The following is a 19,637-nucleotide window of genomic DNA, read 5'->3' on the forward strand; positions in this document are numbered from 1 at the left end:
CTATTTAGTGTTGAAATGGGAGCTTTGCCAGGCTGTTCCAGTGTATTCGCTTCTTTAAAAATATTGGATAGCTTTTTTAGCAGTCCCAATCTAATATTTCAGTTCACTTTCTGTAAGCTTTTCTTTCCTGCTACTGTAAAAGCAACATCAAAGGTGCTGAAGCATTCTGAAGGTCTTTGTTTGGTGCTTACATTGTTTATAGACCTGTAATGAATACATCCTTTCACAATCTACAGCGATTTTGCCCAGAAGCTAGCTGCTGCTCTGGCCCACAACCCCAGCTCAGGACTCACCACTATTAATCTTGCCAACAACCCACTGGAGGACAGAGGTAAAAATGCTCAGATCTAGTTTAATGTATTTCTCTGTGATCTTCTTCTTTCTCCTCTCTAAAAGCTGTGTTTCACCTCTGCTCTGTAATATTAAAATACAATTTTCACAGGTTACAAATGGTTACAGCATTCTTTTAAATATAGTAATATATCACGTAATTGCATTGGCTCTGGCACTGGAATCAGGAGGCGGGGAAGCTGTACAGTTAGTGCAGCATTTTAATATTTCATCAGCTCTGTCCTAAGGCCTCTCAGTCTATCCAGGACACATGAATTAAAGATGCATTCCACCAAATATTCATACAGATGCTTGTAAACATGCAACAGATGTCTGGGGCTCACCAGTCTCTAGTTTATTTGTCATCATGTAAAATTTATTACAAATATTTGGTGAATATGCCCTTCATAGGCATATATATGTATATAAATCTATCATTTCATTTTTGCCATACTATACCTTAAAATAAATAATAATATTAAAAATAAAAGGTGGCTCATTCTGATAACTGTAACTATATTGTCATATAAACTAAGCAGTTTTTTTTTCTTTTTATTGCCATGTGGTGTAATGCTTTCTTTTTCAGGTAACAAATACCCAAGCATTCATGGACAGTTAAGATAGACCTGTGTTGAATAAATTCTTCTCTCGTTGCAGGTGTTTCCTCCCTGGGTGCTCAGTTTGCCAAACTCCGTTTGGGGCTCAAGCATTTAAACTTTTCCAAAACCTCACTCTCACCCAAAGGTATGTGCTGTTTTCCCTTGGTGTTTGCGTCTGTAGAGTTGTTAAATGTTAAAGCGATCCGTGGATCCACTTGCAAGATTGTAGCAAAAGTAACAGATTGGTTAAAAGGACATATGATACAAATATCGTGCTGTAATCACTTGGTTTTTTTTCCGTTTTTGTATGCATTTACATGCACCCCTACAGAAAGATGCACTTAATTTCCTCCACTAATGTGATCACACCCACTGTTGGGATGCTAATGAGACTTAATTATCACACTATTAACACTCTTATAGAGAGATGCATGGAAAGGGAAGAAATTGTAAACGGTGTTCATGTTTTCATTTGCATAAATGCTATTCTCTAAATCACTTTCCTTCAGTCTGTAGCCCAAAGTCCTTCCTTTAATAAATAGTGCCAAGAGGCTGATTGTATTTAAGGCTATTCTAGATTGAAATTTCTCTGTCAGCAGTTACTTGCAGCCTATTTTTTTCTTGGTTATCATCCAAAATAAACTATTCAGCACCGTGCTGGTCTATAGGAATTCATTGTAAACCTGCTTTTTTTCAGGCAATCAATAAAAAGCTATCATATTCCACATGCTGAGTTAGTAAGGCTACTTAAACTGAGCTCTGCCTTGCTGAAGGTTCAATCCATAATTTGTGACTCCATGCCAAGAGCAAAAGCTGCAGATTGGGGACATTTACTCTTTTTTTTTTTTTTTCTTTTTTTTGTTTGGGTTTTTTAAAACAGCTTTGCTGCAGCACATAATTCAGCAATTTGCTCATTTGATGTTTTGAATGTCCTTTTTCTTACTCTCATTTGTCTTTAATCTCATTCTTTTTCATCTCTTCATCAAAGCATTTATTTGACAGTCACGCCTTGATTTACAGGCTGACACAGTCAGTTAGGACTTCATAGTATTAAAGTGTCAGAGTACCATGTCAGCCATGCGATGTGATGTGACACAGGTCAGTGGTTGCGTGCACAGTGTGTCAATAATAAGCTGTGGAAATGCAGGCGTGCATAGACATGCATTCCACATGCATTTTAACTCTGGCAAACACACACTGGTTGCATAAAGATTAGTTTTTGTGGGGCTTTTTCAGTATATTTATTGCAAGATATCTTTTTCAATATATTTATTAAGTCGGTAATATCGCCTTTACTGTGTTTATTTTGATAGGTTTTTATTGGAATTGTGGATTGCATTTACAGAACTGTGTGGAGGCCTACTCGTTTCATTTTCCATGCGCTCACTCGACGTTCTGAGCCCGTTTTTTCCGGTCTTCTCCCACTGCTCATTTCCTGCCATTTCCTTCAATATACTGTCAAAACATCAAGTGGAGATTTGAGGGCTATGATAACGCTGACAGTGCTTGTTTTGTGTGTGTTTGTGTTATAGGGGTGAATAGCCTTTGCCAGTCACTGAGTGCCAACCCGTCCATCCCCAGCAGCCTAGTCCATCTGGACCTCTCAGGGAACATGCTCCGAGGAGACGACATGCAGGTACTGAACATAAACTGTGGCCGTATGGGGGGAAAAAAAATGTCAGTTTTGTGTAAATCATTTATCTTTGATTATCTTTGAATATTAATAGTATATTAGAAATTTAAAGAAAATTTCATTAGTGTCTGAAGGGGCATTCATTTGCTTAATTAGCCAGAGTAGAGCAGTCTTCATCAATTTGTATCGCTAACCCAACTTGTCTGCAAACACCTGCAAACTCCTCTACAACCAGAAAGGAAACCATTTACCTTCAAAGTAAAAGCAGTGCACTTTTGAAATGTGTGAAATGCAATCACAGTGAGGTTCTCGACTGAGTTCAGTTTGCGACTGCCAGCCACCTTAAGCAAACACATGCTAACCGATCAGGAACACTTTTCCATAACAACGGTGGTTTTCAAGGGGTCACTGACTGAGTTCTTAGTAAAAAGTAAAGTCAAACACATACACATTATTTAAATGTGTTGCACCACTGACAGATGAGAAAGGAATAGTTTGGTATTTCTTGCATTCTTGCTTGGATTTGATTACAAACGTAGTTTAAAAATCAGTGATTTAATACCTGGTGCTAATAAAATTCACAATTCCTGGCTGTTCATGTCAGTGTTAATGTGTTAAGTTGCAGTGTTGTAACAGTTATTGCCTCTGGTCAATGTTCCTGTGTGCTCGTGGGTGTCAGTGCTAAAGCTGGGGTCGAGCGGTGTACAGAGCAAAGGCATTGCGAATAGAAAATTAGTTTTCTGTCTCGCAACTCTTTCTTCCACATGGGTTTGCAATAATAGGGTCAGAAGTGGGATTGATGCTTAGCCTGAAAATTGGATAGAGCGAGATCCAGATTCTCGAAAGAGCTATAGAGCAGAACTTCTGGCATCTGGAAAACCTGGCACTAAAGCAAGCTGAGCGGACCAGTGATGCGAATTTTCCATCCCACCCTGTTGGCTGCAGTGCACTGCAGCTCATCACTTAGTGATCGAGAGGACAAGTGAAACTCTGCCACATTCCTTCAAATCCAACAAAAATGGGTTGAAATCAGATTTATGAATGCTCTGCATCCACCAGCAGACACATAAATATGGTGACACTCTGTTCCCACACTAGGTTGTTCTTATGCTTTATTTTTTAGCACTTCTACCACTTCCTCGGCCAGCCAAACAGCCTGGCAACCCTTGACCTCTCCAACACTGATTGCTTATTGGACCAGGTGAGTGAGTCAAAATGAAACTGGACAAAGGAGCTAAATAGATAAATAGTTAAAGAGATGTCTGCTTCATTATTATACCGTAGTGATTCGCATTTTTGGTAAACAGACCACACAAACCTGCAGAGTTACTTTCTGCAAACGAGCAACGTTTAATTAGAGTGAAATACTCGCTATTAATGTCTGTGTTTCAGGCAGTGTAACTCACTCAATCTGTGTTGCTGTTGAGTATATGTAAAGTGGTGTAATACTGTATGTGAAGTATTGATGTGGGTCTAAGAGCCAAACACAGTTTATTGATTAGTTTGAGGTGTAGCCAGCTGTCATCCAAAGAAATTATTGATTCTCTTGCAAGTCATATTTTTTTCTCTCCTGTGTACCAATAAATCTAAATACATTCATGCATCTCAAAAACAGCTGCAATGAAAACTATTGCAACTGATTGATCTTTTTATTATGTGTGTTCCAGGTTTGCTCAGCACTGCTGCGGGGCTCAGTTGAACACCTCTCTGTTCTCAACGTGTCAAAGAGCGTCTTCCCTCACAGGTAAAAAATAAAAATAAAAATACAAATCTGGGTTTTACTAACTCAGACCTGATGAGGAGGAAGTCATTTCTAATGTACTGTATTCTGTATTAGATGCTCTGTCATTGAAGAGCAAATGTGTATGATTTTATGAAAGTACTGCACATGCTACAACTGAAGGTGTATAAACAAATGCCCAATAGACCAAAACTTCAATGTTCTTTAGTTTCATCTTTAATGATGGTTTTCAATCACAGCTTTACAGCATCAGCACCATTGTTATCCCTAACCTGTAAAAGGCTGATGGGACATTGCTGTAACCCTGCCGGGTGGGCAGGCAACATGGACAGCCAAGTTTGTGAATGGAAGAACTCGAGAACAAGGCAACGTAGGATTTTGAAATTCATAACTTAGAGGTGTATCTATTAAAACTCTTGGAAAAGTTTAGGTCAAGTTTCCTCTGAAGAGCTTGTGAATGTGATAACTCCAGAAGGAGGTAAACTAGGGTTTTCAGATTGATGAAATTGGTGCAACTACCAGGAGGCTGAGGATAACACTCAGTTGTTTGTTTGTTTTTTGTTATTACTAACAATCAGTATTACTGATTGTATTGAATTTGGGGTTAACTTTGTGTGTGATGGTTAGCTCTGTTTCCTCATACAAGAAGCTTTCTGGTTGGATGTAGCTGCTTCTGTGTGGAGTTGTTGTTCTTCCTCTGGATCCACGTTTCTGCCTCTTCCTGCTTTCAGTGTTTGTTAGCCCTGGAACTGCTTCTTATTCAATATAAACCCCCTATGACTGTCTGTGCGTGGATGTGCAGTGGATGGGTGGACTAAATTATGTTTTGTTCCAGTTGAAACTGGTGGCATGTGTGTAGTTTTTTAACAGCTGCATCTTTTTGTGAAATAATAATGAGGTAATCATGATTAACTTGCTTGGATAGAAAATATACAGTAGGGTAGTAATTTTTGTTTTCCATGATGTGATAGTGGAAGATGGGCTTTGACCTGGAAGAGTCTCTCATTGCTGTTAATACAGCACCCACTGAGGCTAATGTTTGATTCTCCTTTCTGTCTTTATGTATAGGAGTACTGGCTGAATCAGTCTTTTATTTATAAGGGTCTGTATGTTGATGTGTGACACCTGCTGGTAGTCAAGTGTCATCACATCTATGTGAGTTCAAATTCTGTGAATTTGCACTTGATTGTTGAGATTTTGTGACTGGCAGATGGGTGAGTGGTGGAGCTTTTTCCCCCAGTGTGTCTCAAAGGAGTCGAGGACTTTATCAAAAGAAGAGGTGGAGGATGGAGGGGAGTGAGGATTGGGTAAGCAGAGTAAGGTAAAGAGGACCTGACTATAGCATGTGGAAGAAGATGGAGGCTAGTGAAGTGTAAGGAAGAGCTGAGCAACTAAGCACTTCCAACTAAGAGTTGCAGTATATGTGGGACCCATCTGTGCTGCTTGATTGGTAGAGCTACAACTCCTTATCTGAAACATCAGATAAAGTTGGTCATGAGATTTTAGAGTAGTACAATCTTAATGTTGTCATGAATGTCTTCTGCATTACTGATCCTTTTGCTGGTACCACAAAAAAGCGAGGAAGCAAGCTTGTAGACTTAGTGAAATTCTATCCGATGTTGACTCTATGTAGTGTCATTATTTCATCCTTATTCTCTTTTTGTTTCTGTAGGAAAGGCAAAGACGTGCCCCCGTCCTTCAAGCATTTCTTCAGTAGTGCCGCATCTCTCACCTCCATCAACGTGTCAGGAACCAAGCTGCCACCAGAGGCTGTGAAGTGAGACAGCGATTCATTCACTTTTAATGTGTCTGAGGGCCTCCTTCCAAATTCTCAGAGCCCATTTTGAAGCATAGATACCATTTAAATGCCGCTTGTCTCGTCAGCCCTACAATGACTAACTCTGAGTTTATTGTTTTCACTGAAAGTAGTATTACATGAATTATATAAAAAATATAGAATTTGAATGAAGGCCATCTGGTCTTACTTTCTCCTTACTTTTAAAATTATCTAATTTTTCATGTTTTGAATTATAAATATGTATTTTTAACTGGAAATAATGTCATTACTGTAGAGCGCTCCTACTTGGTCTGGCCAGTAACCCAAGTGTGAAGGATGTCTCTCTAGACCTCAGCTGCTGTGAGGTAAGACGCAGAGAGTGCAGGGCAAGTAGGGAACTGGGAACTTTCATGGCACATTTGCAAAAATAATATATTTAATATTTAAATAACCATTTATTTACTAACCAATGAGACAAGTGATATTTAGCTGTAGTTTTGTTTCTGTAAGTGTGCTTCCAAGCTATCATTTAAGAGCGCTTTTTTTAATACTACTAAAAAAAAAAAAGCGCAAAAAGATGATACTCGTCCAATGCAATCGGCTTTTTAGGATCCACTCAAAAACCATTTGACAGGCTAATGATGCTGCAAAGAGGCTGCATAATGGAGTACTCGGCAGACAACAGGGAGGGATAAAAGGTGGAGAGAGGAACAGTGAGAGGGAAGGGTGAAGTTTGAGTTGGGGATTTGGGATGTGGGGTCAGTTTCCAGCTGTAGTTGTTCTGCCGTAACTCTCAAACACACACATCAGCCTTCACCTTCCCCTGCTCCAAAAAGAGAAAAGACAGCTCTCTGCAGATTTATCTTGATCGCTAAAGATAGCTCATAACAGATTACCCAGGAAATCCGAATCCAGATCCCCACAGAAACCTTCCCAAACCAAAGCTTTTTTGGGGGGAAATGACGCAATCTGTTGTCTGAGTGCGATCGCAGCATGCAAAATAAGGACTCCCCGCTGAGTGTGTTGCATGTGCAAATGCGTGTCTTTGATAAGTGAGTGTGTGGCTAGAAGAATGCTCATTAAGCATCTGTGTGTTTTGTTGTTGGTAATTGCTGGCTTGCTTTTGACGTGCTGTTCTCTCCCTCTAATGCTTCTGTAAGCTTGGCCATTGTGTAAGTACTAATGTGCTCACTCTTAATAATTAACACGTCATTCTTCCTTTTTTCATGTGCACGTTTGGCTTTTTTTTTTTCCTGCTGATCTTATGCTTAGTGGAGCTTTTTTCCCCTCAACATTTTGCATTAATTAAAAGCTACAGTTGCTCTGAATGATCTGTGCAGCTATTTTAAAGAATGTGCATTAAGTCATAGTAAATTGGATGTGTGTTACTTGAAATAATCCTATGCAGATGTTTTGCATTTTGTAATAAAGGAAATTTTAGGAGGTGCACAGAAGCTTACATTTTTGTTGTGTACTTGAATATATAGTTGAATTTTTTATGAAGCATTCAATCCTTTGTGGAAGTACTGTGACCTTTTGTGTTCATATTTTCCAGTCACAGTGCAGGATTTGTTTGTTTCAGATGCTTGGCGGTAAAATGAACATATTACCACAGTTTGTTTTCCTGTGCTTTCAGCTGCGGTCTGGAGGATCTCAGATCCTTGAAGGTTGTATTGCTGAGATCCCAAACATCTCCAGCCTGGATATCTCTGACAACGGTGAGATGCTGGTGATCATGCTTATTGTAATCTGTATTTACTAATCTCAAAGCAGAGGTGTATTACAGTACAACATATACCTTTCATTTTCAGGATTAGACTCAGAGTTGTCCACTCTGCTTGTTTGGTTGGCCAAGAACCGGTCTATCAGACACCTCTCTCTGGGCAAGAACTTCAACAACATCAAATCCAAGTAAGGATGCAGCAAAGGAGGAGGTGGTGTTGAGCTGTTGTGCACAGCTTGGAGCTTCCGCTGAAGTCAAAGGGAAGGCCGCGATTGAGTTTTGCTCTATATCCTGACTTGATTCTGGGAATAAAACATTACAAACAATCAAGAAATTAGGCAAGGGTTGAGTTTAAAAGCTCCAGTACAAATCATTGAAGTCTGGCTTTTCCTCTTAGCAACTGCTTGTTTACTATTTATTAGTATTCTGTGAAGGTGAACAACCAGATATGTAAGGCTACGTTCACACTGCAGGTCTTAATGCTCAATTCCGATTTTTTGATCAAATCCGATTTTTTTGTCTGCTCGTTCACACTACAAATAAAATGCGACAGCAAACACGCTCTAGTGTGAACGCTCAAAGTGGCCCGCATGCACAAAAGAAGATGTCACACAACGCGCTCTGTTTAGACCCAGAGCAAACAATATTGTTTGACTGATGGCCCTTAATATAAAGACTTCGGACTTTACGTTTCCCAATTTTTGCTTTAAGTTATTTTGTTATTTACATAATAATGTAAATAACCTAATAATTATCCTTATTGCTGTTTTAGAGAGGAGCGGTGCTTCAAAGGATAGTTGCAGATTTCTGTCAGAATCTGCCGATTATACATCCATCCATCCATCCATTCGCTTCCGCTTATCCTTTTCAGGGTCGCGGGGGGCGCTGGAGCCTATCCCAGCTGTCATAGGGCGAAAGGCGGGGTACACCCTGGACAGGTCGCCAGTACAAATAAAATGTTCACGTTGTCTTCCCAACAGTTTCACTGACATCTACACTGGAAGGCCAGGAAGTGTTCGTGATGTCTTCTCCGGAGCTGATAATTGGCGTCTGTCTTGTGTCAGTGACGTAAAAGACGGATTTAATGCGACATGACCGTTCAAACAGCAGTCGCTTTCTAAAACATCGGATATGTATCGGATTCAGTACCACATACGAAAGTGACCCAGATCGGATTTGAAAATATCGGATTTGTGCCGTTCATACTGTCATAGCATGATCGGATATGGGTCGCATAGGGTCAAAAAAATCGGATTTGATGCGCTTTCCCTGCAGTGTGAACGTAGCCTAAGAGGATTTACAAAATGTCACTAGGCTGAAAAAAATCATTTTATAGTGTTTATATACTTTTTCTTCTGTCTGCTTAGAAATCTCGCTCCAGTGTTGGACAGCTTGGTTCACCTGATTCAGGAGGAGGAGTCGGTGAGTTTTTCCATTTCTCTCTCTGTGTGGTCAGCAACCATGTGACAACAGAGAACATCTTAAATACAGATATCACAGAAAGGCAGCCAGGGGCTAGAGCAAGTCCCTGAATCTCCACCAGCTGCGCTCCAGCTGACCACTGACCTCACCAGTGGACGGTTATGTTGCATGTTTTGCTACACTGATCAATCAAGACACAGTTCAGCATGGAAATTATGCAAGTTGGTCTCAAAATTTTAACCCTTGTCATTGCACATTGCAGATTTTCAACTGGTAGTGCAAGCCCAGTATAAATATGTCATTAAAAGAATTTATATGGTAAATATCCAACATCTGCCTAGCTTAACTTGGCATTATGGGTACAAAATTGGGGAAATCCCTGTTGTTTTAATCAACTTAGTTCACCAATTTATTGATGAACTATTGCTATGAAGCCACTATTTGCATCTCTCAGGCTTCAATCTCCCAGTCCTTTTTTCCCTTTTTGTTTTTCAAGCGTAGAAAGGGATGCCACTAGTAATTACTTTTGTAAGCACAGCATACTGATACTATCATTATATACCTTCCTTTGCCTGCACTTATTGGTGTACTTGCATCTTAATTGTGCCCTGCTTTCTTTTGTGATCAGAGAACATGTTTAAGCCAGTTTTTATTTGCGGAAACGCAGAGATTTCAATCTTGTTTCGTATTTACAGAAGTTAAGCAAGAATTTTCTTCCGTGGCTATTCCAGTGTAAACTTCTCTATTTATATTTTTTGTTTGTGTTAAATGTTTTTAGTGAAACACGAGCGGATGAAGGCTGTAATTAATTCTGTGCTTCCCCAGAGAAGCTCTAATCAAGTAATCCTCTGCTTGAATAACCATGTTGACACTGGCCTTTCACACGGTCATCACCACACACACTGCAATTTATAGTCATTATCTCTAAATTTATCCCATGAATATGCCTTCTGAGTTTCATTAAAAGGAAATCCTTCATGTCAGAACAAACAGCCTTTGCTCTGTCGCCCCATTCGCTTTGTGAGCGCATTAACTGTTAGTTTGCTCTGTTTAAAGCTCTCTATATTTAGAGCTCGTTCCCAACACAGGAAACCATGAGATGTTAATTTCATTGCCAAGATCAGTTATTAAAAGAAATAATGAAACCTTTCTCATCCAACAATAGGTCTCTTGTATTTCTGTTGCAGCTCATGGAATGAGCATGCGTGCAGGCCTTGACGTGACTACAGCTGGATATTTATTTATAAGCTCAATAAAATTGAATTCAAAGAAAGGGTATCAAGTACACTTCTTAGTTACTATTTTTACAGGTTATGCGCTCTACATTTATTATTTTGAACGTTGAGATAAGCTCAAACTGTAGGGATTAAATGAAGTTTGCAGTATTCAAATCTGTTTTCTTTTTTAGTTTTTTTGTTTATGAAAAAACCTGAGAGTTTTATAAAGTTTCTGTCATGTCCAGCTTCATTATCACATTTTCTTTGTGGTAAAGATCATAGGGTGGGCCGATGGAAACATTATTAAACTGTAATAAAGTGATGCGAATTATTTATTGTAACAGTGACTAAGCTCTTGAATGCTTTGACTGGAAAACAGGTCAAAATCGCCAAAATCAAAGGAGTTCCTATTGAATGCTTTCCAGCAATGCCAAAACATATCAAATACTACTTGACGGCCACGCATGTTGACATGTTTACTGTCCTGTATTAGTAATTTTGAATGCATTTCTCCCTTTATATTCATAATATGTACCCACTCTAATCACCTTTACCCTCTCTTGTCCCCACACACACCTTTTGTCCCTGTTAAATCTTGCCCTTCCCAGCCCCTCAACTCTCTGTCTCTAGCAGACTCCAGGCTCAAGAGTGATCTCACCATCATTCTCAATGCTTTGGGCAGCAACTCCACGCTCACAAGGCTTGACATCAGTGGGAATGCAATGGGTGACATGGGGGCCAAAATGCTGGCTAAGGCGTTACAGATCAACTCCAAACTCAGGTAGCTGTGCAGGGGTCAAAGCTGCGCCACATGGTTGTAACTTTTTAAAACTGCTTGTTTCATAAGCTGAGGGGCTTCTAAGAGTTCCAGTTTAAAAGCAACTTGTCTAGTAGCATCTAATAATAAAGATATGAAGCTGGACATAGATCCACATTAACCCTAGAAGAGTAATGTGCAGGTTTGTAACACCATCAGTAACACGATATACCCGATGAAACATATGTACTTTTCTCCTATTCCTCCTTATTCAGCATCTCATAAAATAAATAAAGGTATCATGGGGGTACCCTATAAAAAGGCTCTAAATTTAGTGGAAAATTAGGGAATTATTAACAACAAAATTCCTTAAAAAACTGAAAAGGACAATGGAACTGGGAATGTCCTCACTTCTAGGGCCACCCATTCCTGGCACATGTAAAACTTGGAGGCACGATCTCCCTGCATCAATGACATTTTTTGATGGAGAAAAAATGACCAAATGACTATTATTTATTTATTTATTCATTTATTTATTTATTTATTTATTTATTTATTTGACTACATGAATTCCCCTGGAAATAACCACAAAGTGGTATTTATTCATCATGTGGGTGAAAATCACCTGACATTGGTGTTCTAGGATTAATAAACCTGTGTAATTACTGCTGTATTAATAATGCAGTGACTAAAATAGGCTACAATATTTACAATGCCCTATATACGAATTATTGCACAGTTATTTGTATTCAACAGTCCATATCTTATACTTACGTATATTGTTTTGACACAGATTTTGCCTTTTGCCACTGTGCAGTTAAATATTCAAACCACTATTTTATAGCCCTTTTCTTTTTTTACCCCCTTTTTTCTGTATAAAATCCCTATAAATGTTCTTTAATGCCTATGGGTAATCAGAAGATAGCAAGTAAAATCTTGTAAATCATCTTTGAGAATTAATGGCTTCCTCTGTTCGGGTCATACTGTGTGCTTGTTTTGAGCAGGACTGTGATCTGGGATAAGAACAACACCAGCCCTCAGGGTCTGCAGGATGTAGCAGCCGCTCTGGAAAAGTAAGTAATGCCGTCCATGCTTGTAAATGTGTTGTCTATTCAAAATTAAATCTTTAAATGTATAGTGCTTCTATAATGCCTTTTTTTCTTTCTTTTTTTACACCGTGCATGCTTTTGTGTATAACATTAAAACTGCTGAAGGAACGGATGTGTAGTTACTGTAGCTTTTGCAGCCCAGATGGGGGTTTTTCTTTGTGCAGAGCAGAAGGAAAGTCTGAGGTTTGTTTAGACAGGAGGAAAAGATAAGAGGAAGGAAGGCGCAGAGAGGAGAGAGTGACACATGCAGGGAATACTACAGAGACACAATGACATGAAAGTGTGCTGAAGGAAAGAAAGCGTGATACATTAAGACATAAAAAAGTAGAAGTCAAAGCCAGACAAATCAGATTTTGTTTACCGTGCCTTCAGATTGTGTATCTGGATGTTTGTGCGTGTGAATAAATTTGCTTCTGGGATGTGTAGGTTCATCCACCTCTTTCCTCTTTTTCATCTCCTCTCTCTTTGTCATATTCTCCCAGCAGCACATATCTTCATTTCCCCTCAGAGTCTCTGTGCTGTATTATTGAAAAAATAATTTCTTGTTTCTGATCTCCGTTCGGTTCAGCAGTGCAGCATCGCGTGTCTTTGTTTCCTTTGCTCAATTCGCCATTTTCCTCCTGTGTACCTTGCATTCTTTAAAGTTTTTTTCTCTCCAGATATTCAATACTGCAATATAACAGACAGTTGGAGTATTCAAAGTCTCCCACAATCCCCAGCATATAAAAGCTATCCACAGGTCTCAGTGATTTATAGAAATTGTTCAGAGTAGATCTGTCTGGTCAAGGCGTGAGGAAGGAGAGCACACATAACAATCTGAATGAATAACAATCATTTATTCAGCCTTTGAGGTTAAAAAATTATTCTAATCCCTTTGCTTTACCTTCATATCGCAACAGGTTTATACACTACCAGTCAAAAGTTTGGCCACACCTTCTCATTTAATGGTTTTCCTTTATTTTCATGACTGTTTACATTGTAGATTCTCACTGAAGGCATGAAAACAATGAATTAACACATATAGAATTATGTAGTAAACAAAAAAGTGAGAAATAACTCAAAACGTGTTATATTTTAGATTCTTCAAAATATCCACCCTTTGCTTTGTTTACTGCTTTGTACACGCTTGGCATTAGGGCTGTGCGATATGACCAAAATCTCATATGCTGATATAAAACATCTATCGTCCGATAACGATATAAATCACAAAAAATTTTATATTTTCTGTAAATTCTGTGAATCTCGGATAGGTGAAGTGTTTCCAGCTGGGCGTCATGTATCTGGAGTCGAGTGTTTTAACCGATGCATGAAACTATACTTTTTTAGACATAGATTGTAACGGCCGCCGTTTTCTTTGAGTATTTATTAGACGGCGGGGAAAAGCCTGTTCTAATGTTTGAGTCTAAGGTTTATTTTTTAGCACCTGATGGCTCTTTTTTTTGCTTCTCATCCATCAATAATACTTTTTCACGTGATTCTGTTTATTTTGAAAAGTCTCAACAGGATCTTGAGCTTTATTGTGAAAAGTTTATGTGGAAAATAAACAAGCGGACATGCGATGGTTTTACCGTCGTTGTTGCTAACAACAACCCATAAAAACAGTAGTCTGTAGTGTGGTTATATTAAATATAAGAGAAAGAGAGAACTTTAAGAAATTAATATAGCCACTACAATGACCACAGTTTATTTTGGGACACCACGAAACAAACATAGCGTAAAATGAAACGAAAGATGTTTTTATATCGTCATCCGATATATATCGTTATATATGGAACAGCCCTACTTGGCATTTTCTCAATGAGCTTCATGAGGTCGTCATCTGAAATGGTCCAGAAGCAGTTCCCAGAGATGTTGAGCACTTGTTGACCCTTTTGCCTTTACTGCAGTCCATCTCACCCCAAACCATCTCGATTGGGATTAAATCAGGTGACTGTGGAGGCCAGGCCATGAACCCTGACACCACTTAGAGAAGGCCGAGGGTTTGCAGCACTGTCAACAAAGCAAAGGGTGGCTACTTTGAGGAATCTAAAATATAAGACATATTTAGAGTTATTTATTAATTTTTTCTTTGCTACATAATTCCATATATCTTGCTTTATATATTTCTTGTGTTCAGTTTGTATCTACAATGTAGAATTGTAGTACTGTATATATGCTTTTTTGTCTTTGTTTTTCTGCCTTACATGTCTGTCCCTTCATCTCTCCAATCTTAATGTGGATGTAAATAATGTGTGTGATTCTCACTTAGAGATCAGTGACCTCCGCAGGAGTACCAGTTTAATCCAATAATGTTTCACTGCTACAATGCACAATGCGTCTCTAAATACATCACTTTGCTTCTTCTTCATTTTGTTTTTCGTCTGTTTTTAAAAAAAATATCCATTAGGAACTTCACCATTCGTTTCATGCCCCTCCCCATCATCGATGCCTCCCAGGCTCTAAAGGCGAGCCCTGAGAAAACTGAGGATGCCTTACTAAAGGTACATGAAGAACTCCCTCTGGTTCCTGTCTTTTAGAGACTTTTAGTCTTTAAAACATGCTGAATGCAATGGCATCAGTGAAGAAAAACATTCTGAATAAACTGACACTGATTTTAATTTTAATCTTTTATTTTAAGTTTGCTGTCATGACATCAGCTTTGTTTTCGCTCCATAGATTGAAACGTATTTGTACAGGAACCACGAAACAAGAAAATATCTTCAGGAACAGGCTTATCGGCTTCAGCAGGGCATCGTAACCACAACCACACAGCAGGTGAGTGAGGCGATTATTGCGACCCCAAGAAACTTAAACTCTTCTGCTCTGAACTTGAGTTAATATTAAATATGTTGGTGTAGTGATATAGCACTGAGTGTCTTTGCCCCAAGTTATACTAAATTGCATCTGGAAACTCCTCTTTTGAGCATTTTACATGTTGTATGGCACACAAAAACAGTCATCGCTTGTTGTTTTTGTTTTCCAGATGATTGACAGGATTTGTGTTAAAGTCCAGGACCACCTGAACTCTCTGAGGAACTCGGAGACGGACGCCATCTTGGAGGATGTCAGGTCAGCGGAGAGCCTCATCAAAGATGCCAGAAATTCAAAAACGGTGAGGAGACAGCTGAAGGGGTCAAGGATTCTTTATTATCACCAAAGGGGCAATTTGTTGTACAGTCAGCAGAAAACACACTAACATCAATCAGTAAATAGTCAGTAGATACACAAAATCGCTACATTATGTAAAATTACAATTAAGAAGATATTCAAAAGCTCAACGGCAGCTGGGACAAAGGAGTTCTTGAGTCTATTTGTCCTTCACATACAGTTTCTGAAACCAGACGGAAGCAACTGGACGTCCTTTGATAAGAGAAGGCTAAGATCAGCCAGGATAGACTGGGCCTTCTTCAATATCCTAAACTTGTGCCTAGTCACACCTGGTCAAAGGAGCTTGCAAAGAAAAGCGTCTGGACTTCTTTAAGTTGCTTGAAGACGTTTCACCTCTCATCCGAGAAGCTTCTTCAGTTCTAAGGTCAAATGGTGGAGAGTCCCAGATATAAACCTAGTGGGAGTAACCCCCCACAGAGGGACAAAAGGACCCCCTGATGATCCTCTAATCGCCTGAGCCAAGGTGGGAAACTGGGCGTGGGTCCCAATCAGCCAGAGTTTCGGGTGTGTTCATTGTGAAACCTGGCCCCACCTTATCATGCAAATTCCTGAGGTCAGATGGCCCAGGATGTGAGTGGGCGTTAAGGCGTCTGGGAAGGGATCTCAAAACTGGATTATAGATGGCAGAGAGTTGGTGTCGTAAACCCCCGCCTCTGTTCAAAGATGGTCGCTCACAGTGGACATAGATGGCTTCTTTCACTCCTCTTTCAAACCATCTGTCCTCTCTGTCCAAAATGTGAACATTGGCATCCTCGAAAGAGTGTCCTTTATCCTTAAGATGCAGATGGACGGCTGAGTCTTGTCCTGTGGAGGTGGCTCTTCTGTGTTGTGCCATGCGCTTGTGAAGTGGCTGTTTGGTCTCTCCAATGTAGAGGTCTGGGCATTCCTCGCTGCACTGTGCAGCATACACCACATTGTTAAGTTTGTGTTTTGTCCAAGCTCCTTTGACTACGATGACCTGGATGACTGAGAACCTTCACAGACACCTAGTCACACCTGCACTTTTGCTGCACACTGTAACTGTACACTGAAGTCTCTAAGAACAGATTTGATAAAAACAATATTCTAATAAAAGTGTTTTCGACATTAAAACCAAAAAGCTTGAGATAAAATATTAATAAAACATTCAGTTAATCTTTACATGCTGTGACCATTCAGTTAAAAAAATGAAAAGGCGGACAAAAGGTGGGCTGCCAAAGATGCTTCCAAAAGTGTTTCTGTTTCAAAAAGCACAAAAGCATCAAGAGGAGAAGCATTATTTGTACTGTAAACACTGGATTATCAATGGATATACGAGTCATGGTTTGTACCAGTAAATGTGCAATGCCCATGCTTACTTTCAGTGTGCAGAAGTCCAGACCACAGCCTGTCAGAATCATATATATTATTTTATGCAATAGATTTAAATTTTCTTCCTACATTTGTTCTAAATCATTGTATTAATTCTACTTTTTTGTTAGTTTTTTTTCTTACTGGAAAACAAAAAATTATGTAGGGTATGTTTGTCTTAAATAATGTACAAAAGAAGTATTCAAAACAAACCAACATTTTCAAATTCACCAAGTATCCTGCGTCATAAAAGATTTTAAGGTGTATTTGTCAGCTATAGACACATACCAGGCATAACATTATGACCACCTGCTAAGTATTGTGCTGGTCCCCCTTTTTGCATTCAATGGGGCCCCAACCTGAGCTACAGTCTGTTGGTTTAAACCACGCAATCCGTCCTTTTCTGTGAAGAGCACGTTTGTGCATGAGTGAGCCTTGGATGCCCACTGCTGTTCCCTCCTTGGACCACTTTTGATAATAAGTGACCACTGCAGCCTGAGAATAGCCCACAGGAGCTCTGACGCAGTCGTCTAGCCATCACAGTTTGGCCCTCATCCAACTTGCTCAAATCTTTAAGCTTGCCCATTTTTTCCTGTTCCTAATACATCAACTTTACCCATATGGAAAAGATATATATAAATCTTATAAAGTTTGTATCTGTCTTGTGTGAAACTTGTATGAAAAGCATATAAGAGTGAAAACAGATATAAGATCCCTTGAAAAATTATATAATGAAACTTGTATGTTTTGGATACTTACTAAAACAATGTATGAAAGTAATGAGAAAGTGGCCACTTTCATGAGTAATCACATATAAGTTTTTACTATTTCTTTTCCATATGGGTAAAGGGACAAAACGTCCACCTTCACACTAATATAGCCCACCCATCAACAGGTGCCATGATAAAGTGATAATGAGTGTTATCCACTTCACGTCATCAGCGGTTATGCCCGATCGGTGCACATGCATTAGGAAACATGGCTGCCCTGTACTAATATATTGACACACGTACGCAAACTCTATCTTACTTTACTGTCAGTGTTTTATTATATTCTATATGTTCCATTTTAGGGCTGAACGATATATCGCATTTGCGATAATATCGCGACATGATCAAGTGCAATTTTCTAACCGCAAAGGCTGCGATTATACTCTGGACATGTCCAAATTCATGGGCTGCATCCTCCTGAGGCCGCATTTGTAGACCGATTACGTCACAGCGACGCACCGAAGGCTGTCCAAATTACTACCATATCCCAGAATTCATAGCGCGGCCCAGCCAAACTCCAGTTTCCAGCAATGGCGGCCGCTACTAAGTTTTAAAATTACTCATACTAATCTTTCTGGGTCACATAATAAACTTTTAACATATTTTCAGGCGAGAAAGTAGTTGTGTAAACATCAAATATCTGCTCTGTTTATCAAGATATCCCATATTTGCAAAAGTGCTTCGACGTTTTCAGAGGCGTCTGCTACCCACCAGCTCGACAGCTAGCCGGGAGCTCGAGGGTTACTGATACGGCCGAGAACGGCACAACTCCCGGCACATCATTTTCAGATCACCGCGGAGTTTCGCTGCTCGGGTTAAAAGTAATATATAAGTCACTTAGACAACCTAAAAATGTTATTGTTGGGCTTTTTTCAGTGTTTTGTTTGTTCGTGAGTAAATCGGTTTGGCTGAGATTAAAGTTATTAGATTAGATAAAATAAAACTTTATTAATCCCCCGGGTGGGTTCCTCCTTGGTTTTCACACAGCTGACTAAACGTCAAACAGAAAACTTATTAAACAGAAGTATGAGACAGTCGAGAATTTACACCAGTGTCTGGTTATATTTTAGATAGCAAGAAGCAGACGGCCGAGTTTATTAAACTCCACCGAGACAGCGGTGACGCTAATCAGAAGGCTAGACCGTCCAATTTCACGCCTTTAAACTTTAAAGGCGTGTTTGTGTGTGTGTTTATACAATTGCTATTATGTTTGCACTTTATGTGTAATGTTACTGACTGCAGAGATCAGTAAGATGTGTGTATTTTTTATTTATTAGTTTTATTTATTTAATATTATTTTTTAATTGAATGACTGTCTAGTAGTTCACAGATGTCGAAAAACTGAGTGTGGTAAAGCCACTGATTTTGTTTATGTATATTTCTGCAATCTGCACATTGTACTGACTTTCATTTTAATGTTTACACCAGGGTTCCTTGTCAGCACTTTATGCTCAGATGTTTGTAAGCTAAAAATAAACTATTGTGTATGTTCAAATATACTGTTGTGATTGAAGAAGTTAAATAAAAATGTCAGTCATCAATTCATGCATCACCTCATGTCATCATAACAGAGGTCTGTCTTCCAGGAAAGAACAGTTTAAAATTAATGTAATATAGTATTGGCCATACTATATGATGTATTGCTTGTCTTTGTTTAATAATACAGAAGACAAAGACCTTAAAAAATAATCGCATATCGCATCGCAATCGCAATATTGGGGCAAAAAATCGCAATTAGATTATTTTCCATAATCGTTCAGCCCTATTCCATTTGAATTTAGACTTTTATAATGAATTTAGTAATACAGTGTGGATAGTTTATATTGTTCCAGTGATATCGAGATGTTTCTTTTTCAAAATTTAGAGCAAAAATTCAATCAGCCATATTGAAAGCCCATGTTTATCCTGTCCTTGTGTGCCTTCCTGTCATGTTTTTAGCTGCTTCCCAACCTCTACCACCTCGGATCAGCTTCCAGAGAGGAGGTGAACAGTACTTCAGTAGGTCCAATTCAGGAGAAACTGGAGTCTATGGCCGGGGAGGTGACTGCTGTCATGGACCAACAGCTGCAGGTTGGGCCTTAAC

General features: G+C 39.2%; 1 protein-coding gene across 3 annotated transcripts in view; it reads left to right on the top strand.

Moving 5' to 3' along the window:
• LOC146622566 (F-actin-uncapping protein LRRC16A-like) overlaps positions 1-19,637 on the top strand; it is an 80,525-nt gene that overhangs the window by 40,869 nt on the left and 20,019 nt on the right. For 2 of the 3 annotated variants that reach the window (XM_085365239.1, XM_085365238.1), the window contains exons 11-27: positions 237-331; positions 988-1,074; positions 2,462-2,565; positions 3,686-3,763; positions 4,230-4,306; positions 5,976-6,080; positions 6,376-6,445; positions 7,241-7,252; positions 7,717-7,798; positions 7,892-7,991; positions 9,171-9,225; positions 11,051-11,223; positions 12,204-12,272; positions 14,695-14,788; positions 14,964-15,062; positions 15,271-15,399; positions 19,493-19,624. In XM_085365239.1, the coding sequence (XP_085221365.1) occupies positions 237-331; positions 988-1,074; positions 2,462-2,565; positions 3,686-3,763; positions 4,230-4,306; positions 5,976-6,080; positions 6,376-6,445; positions 7,241-7,252; positions 7,717-7,798; positions 7,892-7,991; positions 9,171-9,225; positions 11,051-11,223; positions 12,204-12,272; positions 14,695-14,788; positions 14,964-15,062; positions 15,271-15,399; positions 19,493-19,624 (1,561 nt within the window). The remainder of the gene's footprint in view (positions 1-236; positions 332-987; positions 1,075-2,461; positions 2,566-3,685; positions 3,764-4,229; positions 4,307-5,975; positions 6,081-6,375; positions 6,446-7,240; positions 7,253-7,716; positions 7,799-7,891; positions 7,992-9,170; positions 9,226-11,050; positions 11,224-12,203; positions 12,273-14,694; positions 14,789-14,963; positions 15,063-15,270; positions 15,400-19,492; positions 19,625-19,637) is intronic. The other variant, XM_085365237.1, reaches the window with a different exon arrangement.

This window comes from Diplotaxodon limnothrissa, linkage group LG11 (assembly GCF_057381915.1).
Source record: "Diplotaxodon limnothrissa isolate DT_005_m linkage group LG11, D_limnothrissa_male_GT1.1, whole genome shotgun sequence".
In the NCBI taxonomy this organism is placed as follows: domain Eukaryota; kingdom Metazoa; phylum Chordata; class Actinopteri; order Cichliformes; family Cichlidae; genus Diplotaxodon; species Diplotaxodon limnothrissa.